The sequence below is a fragment of the Aquarana catesbeiana genome, linkage group LG03 (genome assembly GCF_042186555.1).
Source record: "Aquarana catesbeiana isolate 2022-GZ linkage group LG03, ASM4218655v1, whole genome shotgun sequence".
Classification (NCBI taxonomy): Eukaryota; Metazoa; Chordata; class Amphibia; order Anura; family Ranidae; genus Aquarana; species Aquarana catesbeiana.
In genome coordinates, this window is record NC_133326.1 from 171,113,555 (window position 1) to 171,133,913 (window position 20,359).

A 20,359-nucleotide genomic window follows, 5' to 3' on the forward strand; every position below is an offset into this window, starting at 1 on the left:
ACATGGGGTCTTAACTGGGGGAGATACCTGTAGAGTGGAGATTTCATCACGGATTGTATCAATCTTGTTTTTGAAGTGATTAGCGATCTCCTGGGCAGTGAGTGGAGGATGAAGTAGAGAGTTGAAGGTAGAGAAGAGTTTACGGGGACTGGATGAGAAGGTGTTAATGAGAGTTGTAAAATAGGTTTGCTTGGCAGTGTGGAGGGAAGAATAGTATTTTTGGAGGGCAGATATATATTGGTTGAAGTCTTTGAGAGACGTAGTCTTGTGCCACAGACTCTCAAGAGCGCGACTACGTTTTTTGAAAATTTTAGTGTCATCTGTTTGCCAGGGTTGAGGTCTGATTCTGCGTGTAGTGAGAGGAGCGAGCTTGTCCAGGGTGGAGGACAGGGATTTATTGTAGATGGACGTGGTTTGGTTGGGGCAGGACAGGGGAGAGAGTTTGTCATAGAGGTGGTCAGTAGCAGAGGAGAGAGGAGTTGCGAAAGTTTCTACGGGTGATGGTTAGGCGATTGGAGGGAAAGGTGGTGGAAGACAGGGGGAGAGAGAAACGAATAAGGTGATGGTCGGAGAGAGGAAAAGGATTGTTTGCGAAGGACACTAAGCTCCTGGCTGAAATTCTGGCCCTAGGGGTACAAGAACATAGTATTGGTTGTTTGACATAAGTAATAGGGTGCTGTAAAGCCCCCTTCTTAATTATACCTTGAATAATGTTTTGGTTATGGGTAGTTAAGTGGGTATTTTCCTTTTTTTTTTCTCTTTCTCTCTCTCTTTTGAAGAGGACATGATCAAGGAACCAGAGTGTTTTCTCAGGGTGGGGGGGTTAGTGTGTTGTATGTTAATGAAAAGATTTATATAGATATAGTGTGTAATCTGTATTTCTATGCTGTATGTTGGATTTTTTTCTTAAGAAAAGGTGATTATAAAAAAAAAAAAAATTGCACTGTGCATTGCAGAGCGTTCGGCGGGGCTAACACACGTCATACGCCCTACAAATTCAGGTGTCCATGGGGTGAACAGCCAATGTCCGGACCGAACTTATGCTTGGGCCGAAGCATTCGCCCAACACTAGTGAAAGGTCAGCTGGCCAATAATAGAGGTGGGGGAGGGGGACACTGTACAAGGGTGGTGTAAGCAGAGAAGACCAGAGCAGTACCATGGAGCACGGCTCCCTTAGCTGTGTGGATTACATAGGACTGCCCAGGGCAGCCCTCATTCCAGCTGTAGTGTGGAGACATGCTGTATACACACACGGGAAGCACCGCACTCCATGCAGGCAGAGCCCCCTCACCTTCACACTCTGCCGGAGAGGTCCATGTCACCGGGAAGACACACACCACACCGACCACAAACCAGCCCACCACATCCCTCATAGTCATCCTCCTATCTACCCGCCCCCTATCCTGATGTCATATTCAATGGACAGGCTCAGGGACCGCCCCCTCCGCTCAGCCAGCCTCGACAGGTTTATGATTGGGTGAATAGGGGAGCCAGAGCGAGCGATGTGATACCGCTTCTGCGCTCTCATTGGCTGGAGGCTCTCACCATACTGCCACCGCATTGGCCGCATGAGGATTCTCTGTACCAAACACCGGTATGGCGGCGATCGGTGTGCACTTGGGGTGCACGTGTGCGTGTGTGGCCGTGTATAAGGTAAAAGGGGTTCGAAGAACGGGTGGGGATTGGTCAGTGCTGGCACGTGGTTTGGAGTACATAGGGGCCGGTGTTCATTGTGATGAGGCACCCATACACAGTGTATAGTCCTGCCATGAGCAGGGATAGTGTGTACATGAATAGAGTCTATAGTCTCACCCATTGCTGCCTCATATACATGTGAGTGCTGTTCCATTTCAGGCGTACAGTGTAATACAAATGACATCTTCACATGACCATTGTCTCATTCTGTTTTTTAACCTCTTCAATACTAGACACTTATACCCCTTCCTGCTGGGGTTAATTTTCAGCGCTGTCGCACTTTGAATAACAATTCCGCGGTCGTGCAACACTGCACCCATATATCATTTTTAGCATCTTTTTTTTTTTTTGAGACAAATAAAGCGTTCTTTTAGTGGTATTTAATCACCTCTGACTAAACACTTCAGCCCCGGGAGATTTGGCTGCTCAATGACCAGGCCATTTTTTGCGATACGGCACTGCGTCGCTAACTGACAATTGCGCGGTCGTGCAACGTTGTACCCAAACCAAATTGACTGCCTTTTTTCTCCCCCACAAATAGAGCTTTCATTTGGTGGTATTTGATCACCTCTGTGGGTTTTATTTTTTGCGCTATAAACAAAAAAAAAAGTTTTTTGCTATGATAAATATCCCCATATTTTTTTTAAAAAAGCAAATTTTCTTCCTCAGTTTAGGCCGATGTTTATTCTTCTACGTATTTTTGGTAATAAAAATCGCAATAAGCGTATATTGATTGGTTTGCACAAAGGTTAATATCTAAAAAATCTGGGAAAGATTTATGGCATTTTTATTATTATTATTATATATTTTTTTACTAGTAAAGACAGCGATCAGCAATTTTTTTTTTTTTTTTTTTTTTTTCAGGACTGCAACATTATGGCAGACTGGACGCTTTTTTGGGACCATTGGCATATATACAGCGATCAGTGCTATAAGAATGCACTTATTACTGTATAAATGTCACTGGCAGGGAAGGAGTTAACTATGTTACCTAGGGAGTGATTTTAACTGTGAGGGGGTGGGACTGCCTGGGTGAGGAGACCGATCCTTGTTTGTACATAGTATGAACAACCAATCGCTCTCCTCACCCCTGACAGCACGGAGATCTGTTTGTTTACATTGATAGATCTGCAGTCTGTCTCTGTGTGGAGCGATCGCGGGTGCCCAAATTAGTAAGTTTTCTCCTTCACTGATGGGCGCTGATGAGGCTGCAATGATAATCGGTTACCAGAAATTCTGTTTGCACTGTGATCAGCTGTGATTTGGGCACAGCTGATCACATGGTAAAGGGCTGCTGTGATTGGTCTTCACCATGACCTGTGATGACACAGCGATCACAGAGTGTGCAAAAGAGGTGTGGTTGCCGGGAAGACGTCCTTGGATGCCCTCTCTGAACAACAGAGCCACGCTGTAGCTGTCTTTCAGCTGTGACGTGGTAAGGAAGTGGTTAGAATTCTGTGTACATGGAATTCCCATAAATACTTCAGCATTATTCCAGAGATCCCCACCTACATCTACAGTGAGGCAAAAAAGTATTTAGTCAGCCACCAATTGTGCAAGTTCTCCCACTTAAATAGATGAGAGGTCTGTAATTGTCATCATAGGTATACCTTAACTATGAGAGACAAAATGTGGAAACAAATCCAGACAACCACATTGTCTGATTTTTGAAAGAATTTATTTGCAAATTATGGTGGAAAATAAGTATTTGGTCAATATCAAAAGTTCATCTCAATACTTTGTTATATATCCTTTGTTGGCAATGACAGAGGTCAAACGTTTTCTGTAAGTCTTCACAAGGTTGTCACTGTTGCTGGTATGTTGGCCCATTCCTCCATGCAGATCTCCTCTAGAGCAGTGATGTTTTGGGGCTGTCGCTGGGCAACATGGACTTTCAACTCCCTCCAAAGGTTTTCTATGGGGTTGAGATCTGGAGACTGGCTAGGCCACTCCAGGACCTTGAAATGCTTTTTTCGAAGCCACTCCTTCGTTGCCCAGGCGGTGTGTTTGGGATCATTGTCATGCTGAAAGACCCAGCCACGTTTCATCTTCAATGCCCTTGCTGATGGGAGGAGGTTTGCACTCAAAATCTCACGATACATGGCCCCATTCATTCTTTCATGTACACGGATCAGTCGTCCTGTTCCCTTTGCAGAGAAACAGCCCCAAAGCATGATGTTGCCACCCCCATGCTTCACAGTAGGTATGGTGTTCTTTGGTTGCAACTCAGCATTCTATCTCCTCCAAACACTACAAGTTGTTTCTACCAAACAGTTCTACTTTGGTTTCATCTGACCATATGACATTCTCCCAGTCCTCTTCTGGATCATCCAAATCCTCTCTAGCAAACCTCAGACAGGCCCGGACATGTACTGGCTTAAGCAGGGGGACACGTCTGGCACTGCAGGATCTGAGTCCCTGGCGGTGTAGTGTGTTACTGATGGTAGCCTTTGTTACATTGGTCCCAGCTCTTTGCAGGTCATTCACTAGGTCCCCCGTGTGGTTCTGGGATTTTTGCTCGCCGTTCTTGTGATCATTTTGACCCCACGGGGTGAGATCTTGCATGGAGCCCCAGATCGAGGGAGATTATCAGTGGTCTTGTATGTCTTCCATTTTCTAATTATTGCTCCCACAGTTGATTTCTTCACACCAAGCTGCTTGCCTATTGCAGATTCAGTCTTCCCAGCCTGGTGCAGGTCTACAATTTTGTTTCTGGTGTCCTTCGACAGCTCTTTGGTCTTCACCATAGTGGAGTTTGGAGTGTGACTGTTTGAGGTTGTGGACAGGTGTCTTTTATACTGATAACAAGTTCAAACAGGTGCCATTAATACAGGTAATGAGTGGAGGACAGAAGAGCCTCTTAAAGAAGAAGATACAGGTCTGTGAGAGCCAGAAATCTTGCTTGTTTGTAGGTGACCAAATACTTAATTTTCCACCATAATTTGCAAATAAATTCTTTAAAAAATCAGACAATGTGACTGTCTGGATTTGTTTCCACATTTTGTGTTTACAATTCATTCTGCACTTTTAATACCTCCACCCATTCAAATGCATTGAGAGCAGAACGTGTAATCAATGAAGTGGTGTGAGCCTGCGTGAAAAAACATACCCCAAGCATCCCTTTAGACCAGCATGTTTTTCCCTGCTAGCCACTGAATGGTGCAGACTAGAGCTGTGCTGATCAGTTGCTTGATTCCTGTACTAGAAGCAGATCTGATAGAATGTAATCAAACAAATAAAGGGGAGACTGTATAGCAAACGTCTATCCAGTGGCCAGCTTCCTCCCTGGTATATGCACACCTAAAGGGTGTCCAGGGATGTGTTCTTTCACTATAGCAATCAGCAGGAAGTTGATGTTTTACCCCCTTTTTCTGCTGGCTGCAATAAAAAGCAGGAAATATTTTTAAAAACCAATTACAGCCACAGGGATGGACTGAGGATATGCACAGATTTGTAAAAAACAAAAAAACAACAATACTAATATAGTACTTTGAGCAAGTGATAAATGCCCTTTGTTGATATTTAAAGTAAAAATAAAGTCAAAACCTTTTTCATTTTGGATAGAATAAGGGCGGGTTATAACCTCTATCAGTTTTTTTTGTCATCTGTAGCCCATTGGGGAAATTTCCCTTCACTTCCTGTCATATAGCCACAACAGGGAGTAGGAGGAAATCACTCCAAGTGATTCATGTTTGCCACCAGAACTAGTGTTCCTTTTGGAAGATATCCTCACTATTCCTGTTCTGGTGACAATCCAAAAGTTGGAATATTCTTTCACTTTCATTCTCGGTGATAAAAGTAAACAGGAAAAATAAGGTGAGTTTTCTGAATGGTGACACAGACAACATTAAAAGACTGACAGGTGTTATAATTAGGGATGAGCCGAACACCCCCCCGGTTCAGTTCGCACCAGAACATACCGACCAGGCAAAAAAATTCAGCAGAACACTGGAACACCGTTAAAGTCTATGGGGCACGAACATGAAAAATCAAAAGTGCTAATTTTAAAGGCTTATATGCATGGTATTGTCATAAAAAGTGTTTGGTGACCCGGGTCCTGCCCCAGGGGACATGGATCAATGCAAATTATAAAAAAAAAAAAAAAAAAACGGCCGTTTTTTTGGGAGCAGTGATTTTTTTTTTAATGCTTAAAGTGAAACAATAAAAATGAAATATTCCTTTAAATATTGTGCCTGGGGGGTGTCTATAGTATGCCTGTAAAGTGACACATTTTTCCCATGTTTAGAACAGTACCACAGCAAAATGACATTTCTAAAGGAAAAATTGTCATTTAAAACTGATCACGGCTGTAATGAATTGTCGGGTCTCGGCAATATAGATAAAACTCATTGAAAAAAAGAGCGTGGGATCCCCCCAGTCCATTACCAGGCCCTTTGGGTCTGGTATGAATATTAAGGGGAACCCCGAACCAAAATGTAAAAAAAAAATATTGTGTGGGGGCCATTCATGTAAGACGACTAAAGACTGCATGACCTGGAGGCATTTTGCCAAGACGAATGGGCAGCTATACCACCTGCAAGAATTCGGGGCCTCATAGACCACTATTACAAAAGACACTGTCATTGATGCTAAAGGGGACAATACACAGTATTAAGAACTAAGGGAATGCAGACTTTCTAACAGGGATCATTTCATTTGTTTACTTGTCGCTATGTTTTGTTTTATGATTGTGCCATTCTGTTATGATCTACAGTAGAATATAAATCCCATAAGAAATAAAAGAAATGTGTTTTGCCTGCTCACCCATGACACATACTGGTACATTGTACATATGTATATTACCAATTCTCCATGGGTATGCAAACTTTTGAGCACAACTGTATACTTTTAATGTAATGAATGAGACTTTAGTACTCCTTTTAAACATCTTTGTTTTAGCTAATGGAATGCTAGTTAATGGGAAGAGAAGAGGTAAGAATATTTTTTCAGGCACTACACTATGCTCAGGTGTCAACTGCACAATTTAATATCAGAATCTTGATATTGCTTTGAGAAACGTGCTTCATATTGCTCAGGTGAGATTGGGGTTACTTGTTCTCCTCTCCTGCTGCTCTATTTGCTGAAGAAAAAAAATATCAGGTACTTCCAGGTATAAGAGGAGGTGACTTGGTCTCCTGCTATGTGAACGTGCAATTTCCAAATTAGGCACTAGTGTCATCACTTGGGAACAGGGAGAGAGGACTCAACCCTGTGTGGACTCCAGCTATGAGTGACTTGGAACTACCCCTCACAGAGATAGTATAAGCCACTACCCCAGCTGGCTGTCACTTTAAAAATCAAATTCCATAAAAATGCAGCCTGAATGAATAGAAAAAGCTCAACTACAGGAAAAGTAAAAGTCCTCCCTTGCAGTGGGTTATTTGCTTATGTCTAGAGAACAGTAAAAGCTCTTTTACTTACCTGATCCTCCGATCCTCTGGCTAATGGCACTCAATTACTTTCTGGCAGTGGACTGTCCCTTGGGGTTGTCCCATCCTTTGTGAGGCCCTTCATTGGCCTTGATGACATCAAAGGACCTTAGGCCACCAGAGTTCAGGGGAGAAGAGGCTGCCAGGACTGGCCTACCAGGGCAGAAAAACTTGCGGTAGTTGAGGATCGGGTGAGATAAACTGCTTTACCAAGTCTCCTATAATTTAAGTGAGCATTTAACCCACGCAGTGTGGGCCCAGCCCCAATGTAAATGATGTCTTTTACTTTTCCTGGAGTTAGGTCTTAATACCTCTCTCTGAGCACTGAGTCCCCATTAAGAGCTAACTTTCTCTAGGAGAATCTTCATTATCCGACACTGCTGTCCCTTGCATTACTTCTGGTCACCAGTTTTTTTTTCCCATAACAGACCCGTGTTTTTCTGTTTTCTTCCAGGATGGTCGTGCTGATGTGGTCGCCAATGATGCCGGTGACAGAGTAACACCTGCTGTTGTTGGATTCTCGGAAAATGAAGTGGTATGGCAGTTCTGTATTAGCCTAATGTTTGGCACAGGTCCAGCTGGTAACCAGCTAAGATTAGCTTGTTCTTTCTCCATTTTATCTTTTCAGATTGTTGGCTTGGCAGCAAAACAGAGCAGAGTGAGAAATGCAGCAAATACTATTGTGAAAGTGAAACAAATATTGGGGAGGAGGTATGTTGCAAATTTTTCTCAAAGTTGAGCTGGTGCAATTTTAGAGTTTAGGAGCTGAACAGTGCAGTTTAAGAGCCTATTGCCATTTGAAAGAATATGACTCTTATTTGAGCCAAAAGGCTTCAGTCTGTTCTGTACCAGCTGTAATTTTATTAAAGTGATTGTAAGCGATCACCTTGTAAAACAACCCATTCAGTTTAAGATGGAAATGAAAGTATGTATAAATGAAAAAAAAAAACCTAAATGCGGGGGAAGGGGGGCTCGGGGTGGGAGAGAGAAGTAGCAGCACCACCACACTTATCTTCCCAGTGAATGGCTGTGCAGTAGGGGGCGTGTCAGGACAAGTCTGATCATTGGAGGAGAGCACACGGCGTTCCCAGCACAGCTAGAGAACTGACAACGGTGTGCTCTCCTGCTTAGTGCGGCCAGTTTTTAATAGGAAAGCAGAGGGACTGGCAGGAACACAAGGGATTCCACACAAAGGAAGCAATACAAAGAGAACAGGATACTTTTTCTTGCAAGTACATTGTATAGCAGGCACATATCAGGAATATGATATGTTGAGGTAACAAACACTTTAAAGCGGGACTACACATATGAGCATCACTAACCAAAAACACTATTTAATTCATTTTTAACATTCAAAGCAAACGCACCTGTCCATCTGTGTCTCAATGCTTTATTTTACTGAGGAATCACTTTGAAAAACACCCCCACTAGCATTTCTTCTTGTGGCTATCCTGAGTAATGGGAGGTGATTTATGTAGCATTTACTTTCTGGAAGCCATCCTCAGGCATGCAAGAAGGAGGTTGTGCTTAGCTGAGAAAACCCCTCCTCGCCTCCTGAAGACTCCTGGGATGTATGACATCATTTGCTTAGGCAAACTACTTCAGTTACTACCTGGAAACCAGGTTGTAACTGAAGTAATGTACAAGAAAAAAAAAGTATAAAACAAGTAACTATAATATACGTTCTTATCCATTTACTAGTAGCATAAGGATTAAAAATAGTTTGTATTGATTGAGAGAGTAAAGTTCTACTTTAAGTATTAGTAAGATGGGCATGGATCGATCGAAATTCAGCCGGGACAGTCCAAATTTTGATCTAAGTGTGGCCCTCCCTGTTTGACAGAAATCGATCATTAGAATTACTTCTGTCCAATGGACAAGTTGGGAAAACCTTTTTCAATCAATATATTCTTACATCAGTGGATTTTGCTGTCAAAACATAATGTCCCAAGGGGGGGGGTTTCCACCATTCACCTCGCTTGTGTAGATGGAGGAATCTGTTCATTTCTTTTCTAGTTAGACTTCTATCCGGGGAAAAAACCCTTTATGCCCAGACTTGGAGACATTGGCTTCATAGCTGCTGGCATTGTACAGCTCTGACTGAAAGCTTTCTTTTGGTTGTAGATACTTTCAGCCATTTATGGAATGGAAAGTTAAAGCTGAAGTCCAGATATGATTTACAGTACTCTGGCCTGCACCAATGTAAGTATGCATATTTTCATACCCAAGGGTCTGTAGTAGTTGGCACTATTACAGTGATCGCTACTGTCTTCTGGGTCCTGTGCTAAGCAATTTTGCCAGTGAACACTGACCACAGGGGGTTTTTTGTTCACTGAATACAAGGTGTTCTCTAATCAGACTAGGTGGAGACATCCATCACCAATCCTCTCCACTTTATTAGCCAGACAACACCTTGTATGCCTTGAAAAAAATACAATGGCAATCTTTATTGGAGCTGCTGAGTGAGCGACTCCCTATAGTCAGTGTACAGAGGGGAAGGCACAGAATTTGGAAGATAGCGGTGGTCTCTGTAGCAGTGCTAAATACTACAGTGATCGTCCACTTCCCCAGCCGCCCCTAGGGTATGAAATTTGCATGCTTACATTGTGCCAAGCTGCAGCAATGTAAGTTATGCAATACAGAAAAATCCAATTCAGCTTTATATAAACTAAGATTGGTTGTTATGAATTTCTCTACTTTTTTATATCATCTAACTTGTTTTATTTCTTTCTGCATCTTAGCTTTGGAGACCCACAGGCTCAAAAGCACATCTCTGAAAGCAAATGTTCAGTAAGTTAACATTATTCTTGTTTTTCCATTCTGGTCAGTTCAAGTTCTGTTTGTATGTCTTGTGTAAACATTTTTAGGGGGGCATTTGCGCATGCTCAATGTTGTTGTTGTTGTTATAATACAGGATTTATATTGCGCAAACAGTTTGCGCAGCACTTTACAACACGAGGGCAGACAGTACAGTTACAATACAATTTGATACAGAAGGAATTGGAGGGCCCTGCTCGTTAGAGCTTACATTCTAAGAGGGCTCAAGTGATACAAACGGTAATAACTGTAGGGGATGAGCTGATGGAGAAAATAAAAGTACAGTTGTTGGGTGGGGGCAGGATAGGCTTCTCTGAAGAGGAGGAGTTTCAAGCATCGCCTAACAGTTGGACAGATTGGCGTAGGGAGTTCCGTAGGATGGGAGAGGCTTGGGCGATGTCTTGGAGGTGACAAGGGAACTGGAGAGCAGGAGGTCTTGGGAGAAACAGACAATTTTTTGGTTGGTAATTTGAGACTAGGTTAGTGATGTAGCTGGGGGCTGGGATGGCTTTGTAAGAAGTTGTTAGTATTTTGAATTCAATTCGTTGGGTGAGCAGAAGCCAGTGGAGGGATTGGCAGAGAGGAGTAGCAAACACTGGAAGGTTAGTAAGGTGGATATGTCTGACGGTAGCATTCATGATGGGCTATTCCCCTTTCAGTTAATGTAAAGATAAGCTAATGAAGATGAAGTTGCAGTAGTCGAGGCGAGGGATGACAGGGAGTGAATTAGGAGCTCTGTGGTGTCATTTGTTAGGAAGGGATGTATTTTGGAGATGTTGTGGAGGTTAAGGCAGCAAGCTTTGGATAGTGATTGCGTGTGGGGATGCAAAGATAGTTCAAGAGTTCAGGATAACATCTAGCACCTTGGCATGCGGGGACAGGTTGATGGCTGTGCCATCGATCTTGACAGAAGATCGGGGGGGAGAAAATATTAGGGGTTCAATTTTGAATAGATTGAGTTTGAGATTAAGCATGAGTATATCTTGTATCCACACACTTCTCTAGCTGCAGGCTTTTTCAGGCTCAGTGATACTCTTATGCTGCATACACACGATCGGAATTTTAGGCCCGCAAAAGACCGATGAGAGTTTTTTGTCGGAAAATGCGACCGCGTGTATGCTCCATCGGTCCATCGGTCTTTTTCTGACGGAATTCCAGCCAGCAAAAGATTGAGAGCATGCTCTCAATTTTTCGGTCGGGAAAAGTTCCTATCCCAAAATGCGATTGTCTGTGGCAATTCCGACGTGCAAAATCCCTACGCATGCTCGGAAGCATTGAACTTCATTTTCTGGGCTGGTCGTAGTGTTGTACGTCACCGGGTTCTTGACAGTCATAATTTCAGCAAACTTTTGCGTGACCGTGTGTATGCAAGGCAAACTCGAGCGGAATCCCGTCGGAAAAGCCGTCATATCTTTTTTTCAACAAGAAATCCGCTCATGTGTACGCGGCATTACTTCTACGAGGTATACTGATGTTTATGTAATTGGAATTATGTAAAAAGGATTGAGGGAGTAGAAACTCTCTCAAATAAAAAAGGACTTTGTGGGCACAACATGAGGCAGAATGAATATAAAAATACAGTGGGGACGGAAAGTATTCAGACTCCCTTAAATTTTTCACTCTGTTATATTGCAGCCATTTGCTAAAGTTCATTTTTTTTCCTCATTAATGTACACACAGCACCCCATAATGACAGAAAAACACAGAACTGTTGACATTTTTGCAGATTTATTAAAAAAGAAAAACTGAAATATCACATGGTCCTAAGTATTCAGACACTTTGCTCAGTATTTAGTAGAAGCCCCCTTTTGATCTAATACAGCCACGAGTCTTTTTGGGAAAGATGCAACAAGTTTTTCACACCTGGATTTGGGGATCCTCTGCCATTGCTCCTTGCAGATCCTCTCCAGTTCTATCAGGTTGGATGGTAAACGTTGGTGGACAGCCATTTTTAGGTCTCTCCAGAGATGCTCAATTAGGTTTAAGTCAGGGCTCTGGCTGGGCCATTCAAGAACAGTCACGGAGTTGTTGTGAAGCCACTCCTTCGTTATTTTAGCTGTGTGCTTAGGGTCATTGTCTTGTTGGAAGGTAAACCTTCGGCCCAGCCTGAGGTCCTGAGCACTCTGGAGAAGGTTTTCGTCCAGGATATCCCTGTACTTGGCCACATTCATCTTTCCCTCGATTACAACCAGTTGTCCTGTCCCTGCAGCTGAAAAACACCCCCACAGCATGATGCTGCCACCACCATGGTTCACTGTTGGGACTGTATTGGACAGGTGATGAGCAGTGCCTGTTTTTATCCACATATACTGCTTAGAATTAAGGCCAAAAAGTTCTGTCTTGGTCTCATCAGACCAGAGAATCTTATTTCTCACCATCTTGGAGTCCTTCAGGTGTTTTTATAGCAAACTCCATGCGGGCTTTCATGTGTCTTGCACTGAGGAGAGGCTTCCGTTGGGCCACTCTGCCATAAAGCGCCGACTGGTGGAGGGCTGCAGTGATGGTTGACTTTCTACAACTTTCTCCCATCTCCCAACTGCATCTCTGGAGCTCAGCCACAGTGATCTTTGGGTTCTTCTTTACCTCTCTCACCAAGGCTCTTCTCCCCCGATATCTCAGTTTGGCAGGACTGCCAGCTCTAGGAAGGGTTCTGGTCGTCCCAAATGTCTTCCATTTAAGGATTATGGAGGCCACTGTGCTCTTAGGAACCTTAAAGAGGAGGGGCCATGAAAAAAAAAAAATTAAAAGTCAGCAGCTACAAATACTGCAGCTGCTGACTTTTAATTGGACACTTACCTGTCCCAGGGTCCAGGGATCGAAGCCCCGTTCATCTCCCCCTCCATTCAGTGGTGCCGGCATTGCAACTGTGGGCGCCGGGCTGTGGCTTCACAGCCTGGCACCCACTGCGCATATGCAAGCGGCGCCGCGCGCCGTGATTGGCCGCTCAGTCACCTGGGACCTGTAATGGGTCCCAGATGATTGACAGGAGGGAGGGAGCAGAGCCGAGTCCTTCCTGTGCCGAGGGGGAAGTGATGTCACCAGCCCAGGCACTGCAAGGGGCAGACTACGAGGGACCCCCTAGCAACAGGCATTTAGAGGTAAATAAAAAAAAAAAAATTTCCAAATGTTTTTTTTTTTATTTTTTTTTTAGGCACAGCCATGGATTTTTTTTTTTAGGGTGGAACACCACTTTAAGTGCAGCAGAAAATTTTTTGTAACCTTGTCCAGATCTGTGTCTTGCCACAATTCTGTCTCTGAGCTCTTCAGGCAGTTCCTTTGACCTCATGATTCTCATTTGCTCTGACATGCACTGTGAGCTGTAAGGTCTTATATAGACAGGTGTGCGGCTTTCCTAATCAAGTCCAATCTGTATAATCAAACACAGCTGGACTCAAATTAAGGTGGAGAACCATCTCAAGGATGATCAGAAGAAATGGACAGCACCTGAGTTAAATATATGAGTGTCACAGCAAAGGGTCTGAATACTTAGGACCATGTGATATTTCAGTTTTTCTTTTTTAATAAATCTGCAAAAATGTCAAGCTCGTTAGTCAACACGCTTCACATCAAATTGCTTTCTAAGGCCCCATGTACACTGCTGCTGCTAAACGGACGTTCAGAGGCAGTTGAACACTTTTTTCAACTGCCCCTGAACTCATTCAATGTTATCTTATGTGTACATGTACACAGGTTTGCTTACTGTCGTTTTTAGGCAGGTGCGTTTTTATAGGCTTTTTTTTTTTTTTTGACAGCAAAAAAATGACACCAAACGCGTCTAAGCGCGGTAACCCGCATTTCATTTATAGGCGTTTTTAGTTTTTGACCATTTAAAAAAAAAAAAAAAGTGTTTTTATATTTTCTTTTTTTCTTCTTTTTTTTTTTTTTTTTTTAGAAACACTTCTAAACACAAACGCGGCATATAAACGCGTGCAAAACGGACGGTTTAAACGTGGGTTACTATCTGTCAAATTAAATCGTTCAGTTGAGGTTGTAAAATTGTCCCATGTACATGAAGCCTAAAGGACAAAAATGGGTAGGTGCTGATAAAAGAATGAAAATATATAACAAGAAAACAAATGAATATCAATATTGTTAGACTTGAATGTGTAACATATGTATTACATAGATTTATGTATATATATCTTGGAAGAACTCCTAGCATAAACACCATAAAAGCTTGCCTGATTGACCCTGAACGTCAGGTACTGGGCGACACTACACAAGACAGACAAAGGGAGAGCTAAAACATTCTTTCAACAGGCTAAAAATCCAAAGACTATCAGCATTTGCAAGCCCATATAGGGCCCCCAGACTGGCGGAAATCATCCCTGTATGGTGACTGGGACAAGGATATGATTTCTATAAATAAAGTGAGTATAATTGTATAGAGCTATTTCTTAACATGTAGCTTATGGGTAAATTATTTTGGTTTATAGTGTATCATCTTACCTAGTCAAGATAGAGTAGTGTGAATAAATTGGAACTCAAGGTAGAGACTGGGGAGTAAATGACATGAACACATCAGTTCAGATCTGAGTATCTAAAGATAGATGGAAAAAATACCCCCTTATGAGTAAAACCATTATTCATCGATGAGGAGAGGCGGAAAAAAGGGATCCTCATGAACATTATGTAATATAACGTCACATATATATATTGTAGCTTCATAATGCTTACCATAGATGTTATCTACATACATGGTGTTTGTTATGTTGTCCAATCTGTGGTGTTTATGCTAGGCGTTCTTCCAAGATGTATATACATATGTTACACATTCAATTCTAACTATTGATATTCATTTATGTTTTCTTGTTATATATTTTAATTCTTTTATCAGCACCTACCCATTTTCGTCCTGAGGAAGCAATTTGATGCGAAACACGTTGACTAACGAGCTTGGAGGCGTTCATGGGCCCCATTTTTCGATATTATATACTTTCTTTTTACATAATGAACTGTTCTTCGACTCTTTGAAAGGATCCATGCCTCCTTGTCTGGTTATTTGGGTATCTGTTGACCTTGTCCTGTTGAGGGTGTTGGTGTTTGTTACATTTCTGTGTCTATTTCCTTTTTTTGTAATGGACGTATATTTTTATATTCATTCTGCCTCATGTTGTGCCCACAAAGTCTTCTTTTTTTTTTTTTTTTTCTTGAGAGCGTTTTAACTCCCTCAATCCTTTTTATACAATCATGGATGTTGTCCCTTCTTAATTAGAATTATAGTATTTGTGAAAAACAAAGCTATAATAGTGATTCCAAACTCCAGCAATTTTCATTGTTTGTTTAATGGGAATGATGCAGTGTTATTTAAATTTTAATATGCATTTGATGTGCTTCCAGATAGTTGATAAAGCAGGAAAACCAAGGTATGAAATTGATACAGGCGAAACTGTGAAATTCGTAAGCCCTGAAGATGCTGCTAAACTTGTCTTTAGTAAAATGAAAGGTACCGTAATTCAGACATAGTACTCAATGCTCCGTTTTGTTCTACTTTTGTACAACACTGGCTTGATCTTTATTTTTTATTTTTTTTGTGTCTCCTTAGAGACCGCCCAATCAGCTTTGGGATCAGATGTCAATGATGTGGTTATCACTGTTCCTTTTGATTTTGGCGCAAATCAGAAAAAGTCTCTTGGGTAAGTACAGAACCAAGATACAGTAAATTGTGTTTGTGCTTAAAGGAGTTGTAAAGTCTTGAGGTTTTTCACCTTAATGCATTCTATGCATTAAGGTGAAAAACCTTTTGTGGTGCAGCTGCCCCCCACAGAGCCCCTCTTTTACTTACTGGAACCTGATCTTTCCAGCGACAAGAGCAAGCCAAGCAGCTCCAGCCGCTGTCTTGGATCATCATTGGAAAGATTGATAGCAGCAGAAGCCATTGGCTTCCGCTGCTGTCAATCAAATGCAGTGACCCGGGTGGCGGGGCCGAGTCCTGCTGTCTGTGTCAATGGACGCAGCAGCAGAACTCAGGAGTGTGGCTGCACGGGTGCCCCCATGGAATGCAGCTCTGTGGGGGGGCACACGATGCGGAGGAGGGGCCAGGAGTGCTGGCAGGGGGACCCCAGAGAAAGAGGTCCGGGGCCGCTCTGTGCAAAAACCTTGCACAGAGGTGAGTATAACAGGTTTGTTATTTTAAAACAAAAAAAATGAACCTTTACAATCCCTTTAAAACTAAACCTGGAGGACTGAAGAAGAACGTCTGAGTTTTCACGTTTCTAAGTGAACATTATCTTCAATAAAACTTCGTCAGAACAATCAGTAGATCCAGAGAGCTACAGTAGATGGTTGAAGTCAAATTATAAGAGTTTTGCCTACCCCTTCCTACCTCCCAATTCTCCATAAAGAACTTGGGAGGGGTGGGCTCAAGCTGGATGCACAATTCCTAGTGACTGTAATGGGAGCTTTTAAGACCCCCCCCCCCCCCAATAAAAAAAAGGCCATAATGTGTTAAACGGTGTACCTAAACAAGTCCATTCTAGTTTTCCTTCCCCGTCAGCCCTTTTCATGCTCGCTCTGTGCTGGCTCTGCCAGCAAATTTTAATGTCATACCTCGACTCCTATTATTATTCTACTGTTCATGCGTATGCGACATTACATTCATCTGCTTAGAAAATAAAAACAAATCTCAAAGAGAGCGCTTTTTTTTGTTTTTACCAACAAATAAGTGTAATATTGTATGTTGCATACATGAAATGAAGTGTGTAATGTCATACACTTTATTGCATGCATGTCAGATTCGGTTACAAAATCTCTCTGAAGGCACTGGTGACCTTGCCTTTCCAGGGGGCATTTTTGCAGCCAAGACTATGTCATTTGTGTCTTTAGGGAAACCACCAGGAAATGGACACAGAAAAACAAAGTGTGTGTGTGTATGTGTGTGTGTGTGGTTTTTTTTTTTTTTTTTTTTTTTTAAGAAATCAATGTTGGATAATTTCACATCATCATGCAGAGATGCACGTTGATGTAAATTTTAGTGAAAATGGGGAAGGGTCCACTTTAAGCTGACAGTTTTAGCTTTGGTAAATGTATAGCTATTCACTTAACTTGATGGATTGTTCATACATTTTTTTTTTTTCCCACAGGGAGGCAGCAGCAGCTGCTGGATTCAAAATTTTGCGTATGATTCATGAACCATCCGCTGCTCTCTTGGCATATGGTATTGGGCAGGAAGAACCTACTGGTAAAAGGTATGCCAGTCTACAATTCCAAGTACTTTATATTGCATACTTTTTGTTTTCCTTCTGTTTAGTTCTACCCACAGTCTCCCTTCCCTTCAAAGCTTCCCCCTCTCTAGATAGATTTATTTGCTTTTATATCCTTTTTAATACAAATAAGAAACCTTACCAAAAAGGTACATTTCTCAAAGTATAAATGCCTTAAGAAGGGGTCACAATTTCGGAATACATCAGAAAAGTTCTTCTTTACTGTCTATACCACTGATTTACACTACCAGACAGAGACTTGCCATCTTCAGAAGTTTTCTGATTGCTTTGCGGTAGTGGGATGTATCAGGGATGGGAAAGAGACAGGGAGTATAGGACTGTGGTGGAGAACTTTGTCACATCACATGGTGTGAGGATAATCCTCTGCATTTAAATTGGTTGTGGATTTGAGAAGGAGGAATGCATTGGTGGACCCCCTTTTTCTATCTACAGTATCTATCTGAGGAGTGGAGGTAGCAAAGAATTATAAGTATCTGGGGGTGTATATAGATAATAAGCTGGACTGGTGCAAGAACACTGAAGTGCTTTATGGGAAGGGCCAGATTCGCCTCTATTTTTTGAGGTGGCTGAGGTCTTTTAACATCTTGCCAGATGATGCTGAAGATTATGAGTCTGTGGTTACCAGCAGTGCTCTCCTGTATGCGCTTGCTTGCTGGGGAAGCAGACTTAGTATAGCCGGCGAGGAAAAAATGATTTTAGCCCGGATCAACCTCCAGAATTAAATTAGTTAATTGGGTGTAGGCAGATATTCATCCAATGTAATAATGGGTGCAGTTTGGGTCGCCTTATAAGGCATACAAAAAAATAACAAGGAAAAAGAGATTCCCCAAAGAAAGGCTAAAACCCAAACACAATCTGTCAAAAAGCAATATATTTATTAAGCTATAAACACCACACAAAGAATACAAAAATAGGCAATTATGGGCAAATCAGGGAGGATATCAATTGACTAATTAAAATTGATAACGTTATCATTAAAAACAACGGAGCCGCGGCCAAACATACCCCATACACACACCAATCACAGCAACAGATTCTAACTAGATCAGCTAGAAAATGGATAATGTAAGACCTCAGATAAGTCCAAGTACAGGCGGTGTGGCGGTGTGGGGGTGGGGTGGATGAATGTGGATTAATTTGGTAATGTTGCAGGGAGGTTCAGTGATTTGAACACAATTGAAAATTTAGTGCCAGACCGGGAGCTGAACAGTGGTATATACAGACTGACCACAGTGACCGGTAAAACCTATTAATGGCAGTGATAACTCAGGACTTTCAAGCAAAACAGTTCATCCGGACAGCAGGTGATAGGGGGAGCATGTACGGTAAGGCTGCACTGATATCATAAATTGGAGTAATACATCTCTCACCAGGTAAGTCAGCAGCTCACAGAATCGCAGGCTCTACCCCGAGTAGTCACTTGTAGACAAAGACTATTGCGTTTGCTTGTGCCGTCAGGTGGAGAAAGTCCCGCTGTGTTAGTGCCTTGTATCAGATGGTATAGGTCGGTCGTCAGCTGTTGGTTCCCGGCAGAGCATTCAAACACCCTGTGTTCGCGGCTCCGAGATGACGTGCTGACGTCACGTGCTGACGCGTTTCACCAGCCAATCACCGCTGGTTTCCTCAGAGCAAAGGAGGGGTCCGTGGGCGAAGGTTAAATAGACTAACCAATATAGGGTGTAATTACATCAGATGTCCACCAGATGTCGCACACAGTCACCACTCATCACAGACATTTCAGCAAGAGCAAAAACCTCGCAAATGGCTTCACAAACATGACTGCTATCACTTGCACATTAAACTATGATATAACGTGATACAAGAGAGCCTTTGATGGTGGTGGGTATGTACATTTACATGGAGACCAAGTGAAGCGAAAAACAAAAAATAAAAAATAATAAAAATTAAAGACAAAAAACAGGTAAGGCATAACGAATTAAAGCACCAGTATAACGCTAGAAAATCGCTTGGAGACAAAAAACAGGAAAAGGTACTTATATAAACGGTTACTGCAGAGGAGGTCAATTAAATTATTTCTCCAAAAAGGACTGGAGGCTACATTCGGTATTTAACCCATTGGGGGCCATCGCCTCCAAATAGTAGGTCCACATCTTTTCCTTCTGAAGGAGAATGGTGTCAAAATCGCCACGTCTTGTAGGTAAATTCAACCTGTATATGCCTTTTACTATTAGACCCTTGGGGTCCCGGTTATGGAATTTGGCAAAGTGTAATGAAATGGGGCGTTCATCATTCAGTTTTTTAATACCAGCAATATGTTCCCGAATCCTAACCCTTAGGGCTCTTTTGGTTTTGCCCACATAGGTTTTATTACACGGACAGGTAAGTGTATAGACCACTCGAGTAGTAGAGCAGTTTATAAACTGTTTAATCCTATAGTCTACACCTCCGCGGGGATTCGGGAACATATTTGTCTGGTGGACATACTTGCAAATATTGCAGTGTCCACATCTATACATGCCTGGGGAGATTCTGGAGTCACTAAGCCAGTTCTTTTGAGTGGTACGGGTGTATTCAGAGTGGACAAGCAGGTCACCAAGATTATTAGATCTTTTTGCTGTCAGGAGGGGTTTTGGACTCACCAGTTCGGAGATTAGGGGGGCTGAAGTTAAAATGTGCCAATGTTTTTGTAGGACTCCTTGAACCATTTTCCATTGGGATCCATATTTAGTAATGATCCTTGGGAAGTTCTTTTCAGCATTTCCTTTTGGTTCATTATCTTTATTTTTAGCATGAAAAGAATTAACAGAGGGTGTTAGGAGTTCATCACGATTTTTAAGGGTGGCTTTTTTCTTTGCCTTTTTGAGGGAACTATGTGAGTAACCCCTTTGTCTAAATCTGTGATACATCTCATATGCCTCCTTATGGAATTCCTCCTCCACAGAACAATTCCGTCTGATCCTCAGGAATTGTCCTGTGGGTATCCCATGGATTAATGGTTTGGGGTGGTGACTCTGGGCAGACAACAGGGTGTTAGCTGCTGTTTCCTTCCTGTGGGTGCTAGTAACAATTTCACTCCCAGATCTCCGTATAGATAGGTCCAGAAATGGGAGTATGTCGGGATGGTGTGAATAGGTCAGACGTATGTTATAGTTATTCCTATTAAGTTCGGACATAAAGTCCTCAAGTTGTTCGACTGAACCAGTCCACACCATCAAGACGTCATCAATGTACCTC

General features: G+C 42.3%; 2 protein-coding genes across 2 annotated transcripts in view; one reads left to right on the plus strand and one right to left on the minus strand.

The window, feature by feature from the left end:
- CDNF (cerebral dopamine neurotrophic factor) overlaps positions 1-1,427 on the minus strand; it is a 68,616-nt gene extending 67,189 nt beyond the window's left edge. The window contains exon 1 of the mRNA XM_073619526.1: positions 1,292-1,427. Within this exon, the coding sequence (XP_073475627.1) occupies positions 1,292-1,379 (88 nt within the window). The 5' untranslated portion in view covers positions 1,380-1,427. The remainder of the gene's footprint in view (positions 1-1,291) is intronic.
- An 8-nt stretch (positions 1,428-1,435) lies between these two features.
- The window catches only part of HSPA14 (heat shock protein family A (Hsp70) member 14), a 50,018-nt gene continuing 31,094 nt past the window's right edge, over positions 1,436-20,359 (plus strand). The window contains 7 exon segments of the mRNA XM_073619525.1: positions 1,436-1,653; positions 7,579-7,659; positions 7,753-7,835; positions 9,866-9,914; positions 15,282-15,387; positions 15,487-15,577; positions 17,024-17,128. Of these exon segments, the coding sequence (XP_073475626.1) occupies positions 1,597-1,653; positions 7,579-7,659; positions 7,753-7,835; positions 9,866-9,914; positions 15,282-15,387; positions 15,487-15,577; positions 17,024-17,128 (572 nt within the window). The 5' untranslated portion in view covers positions 1,436-1,596.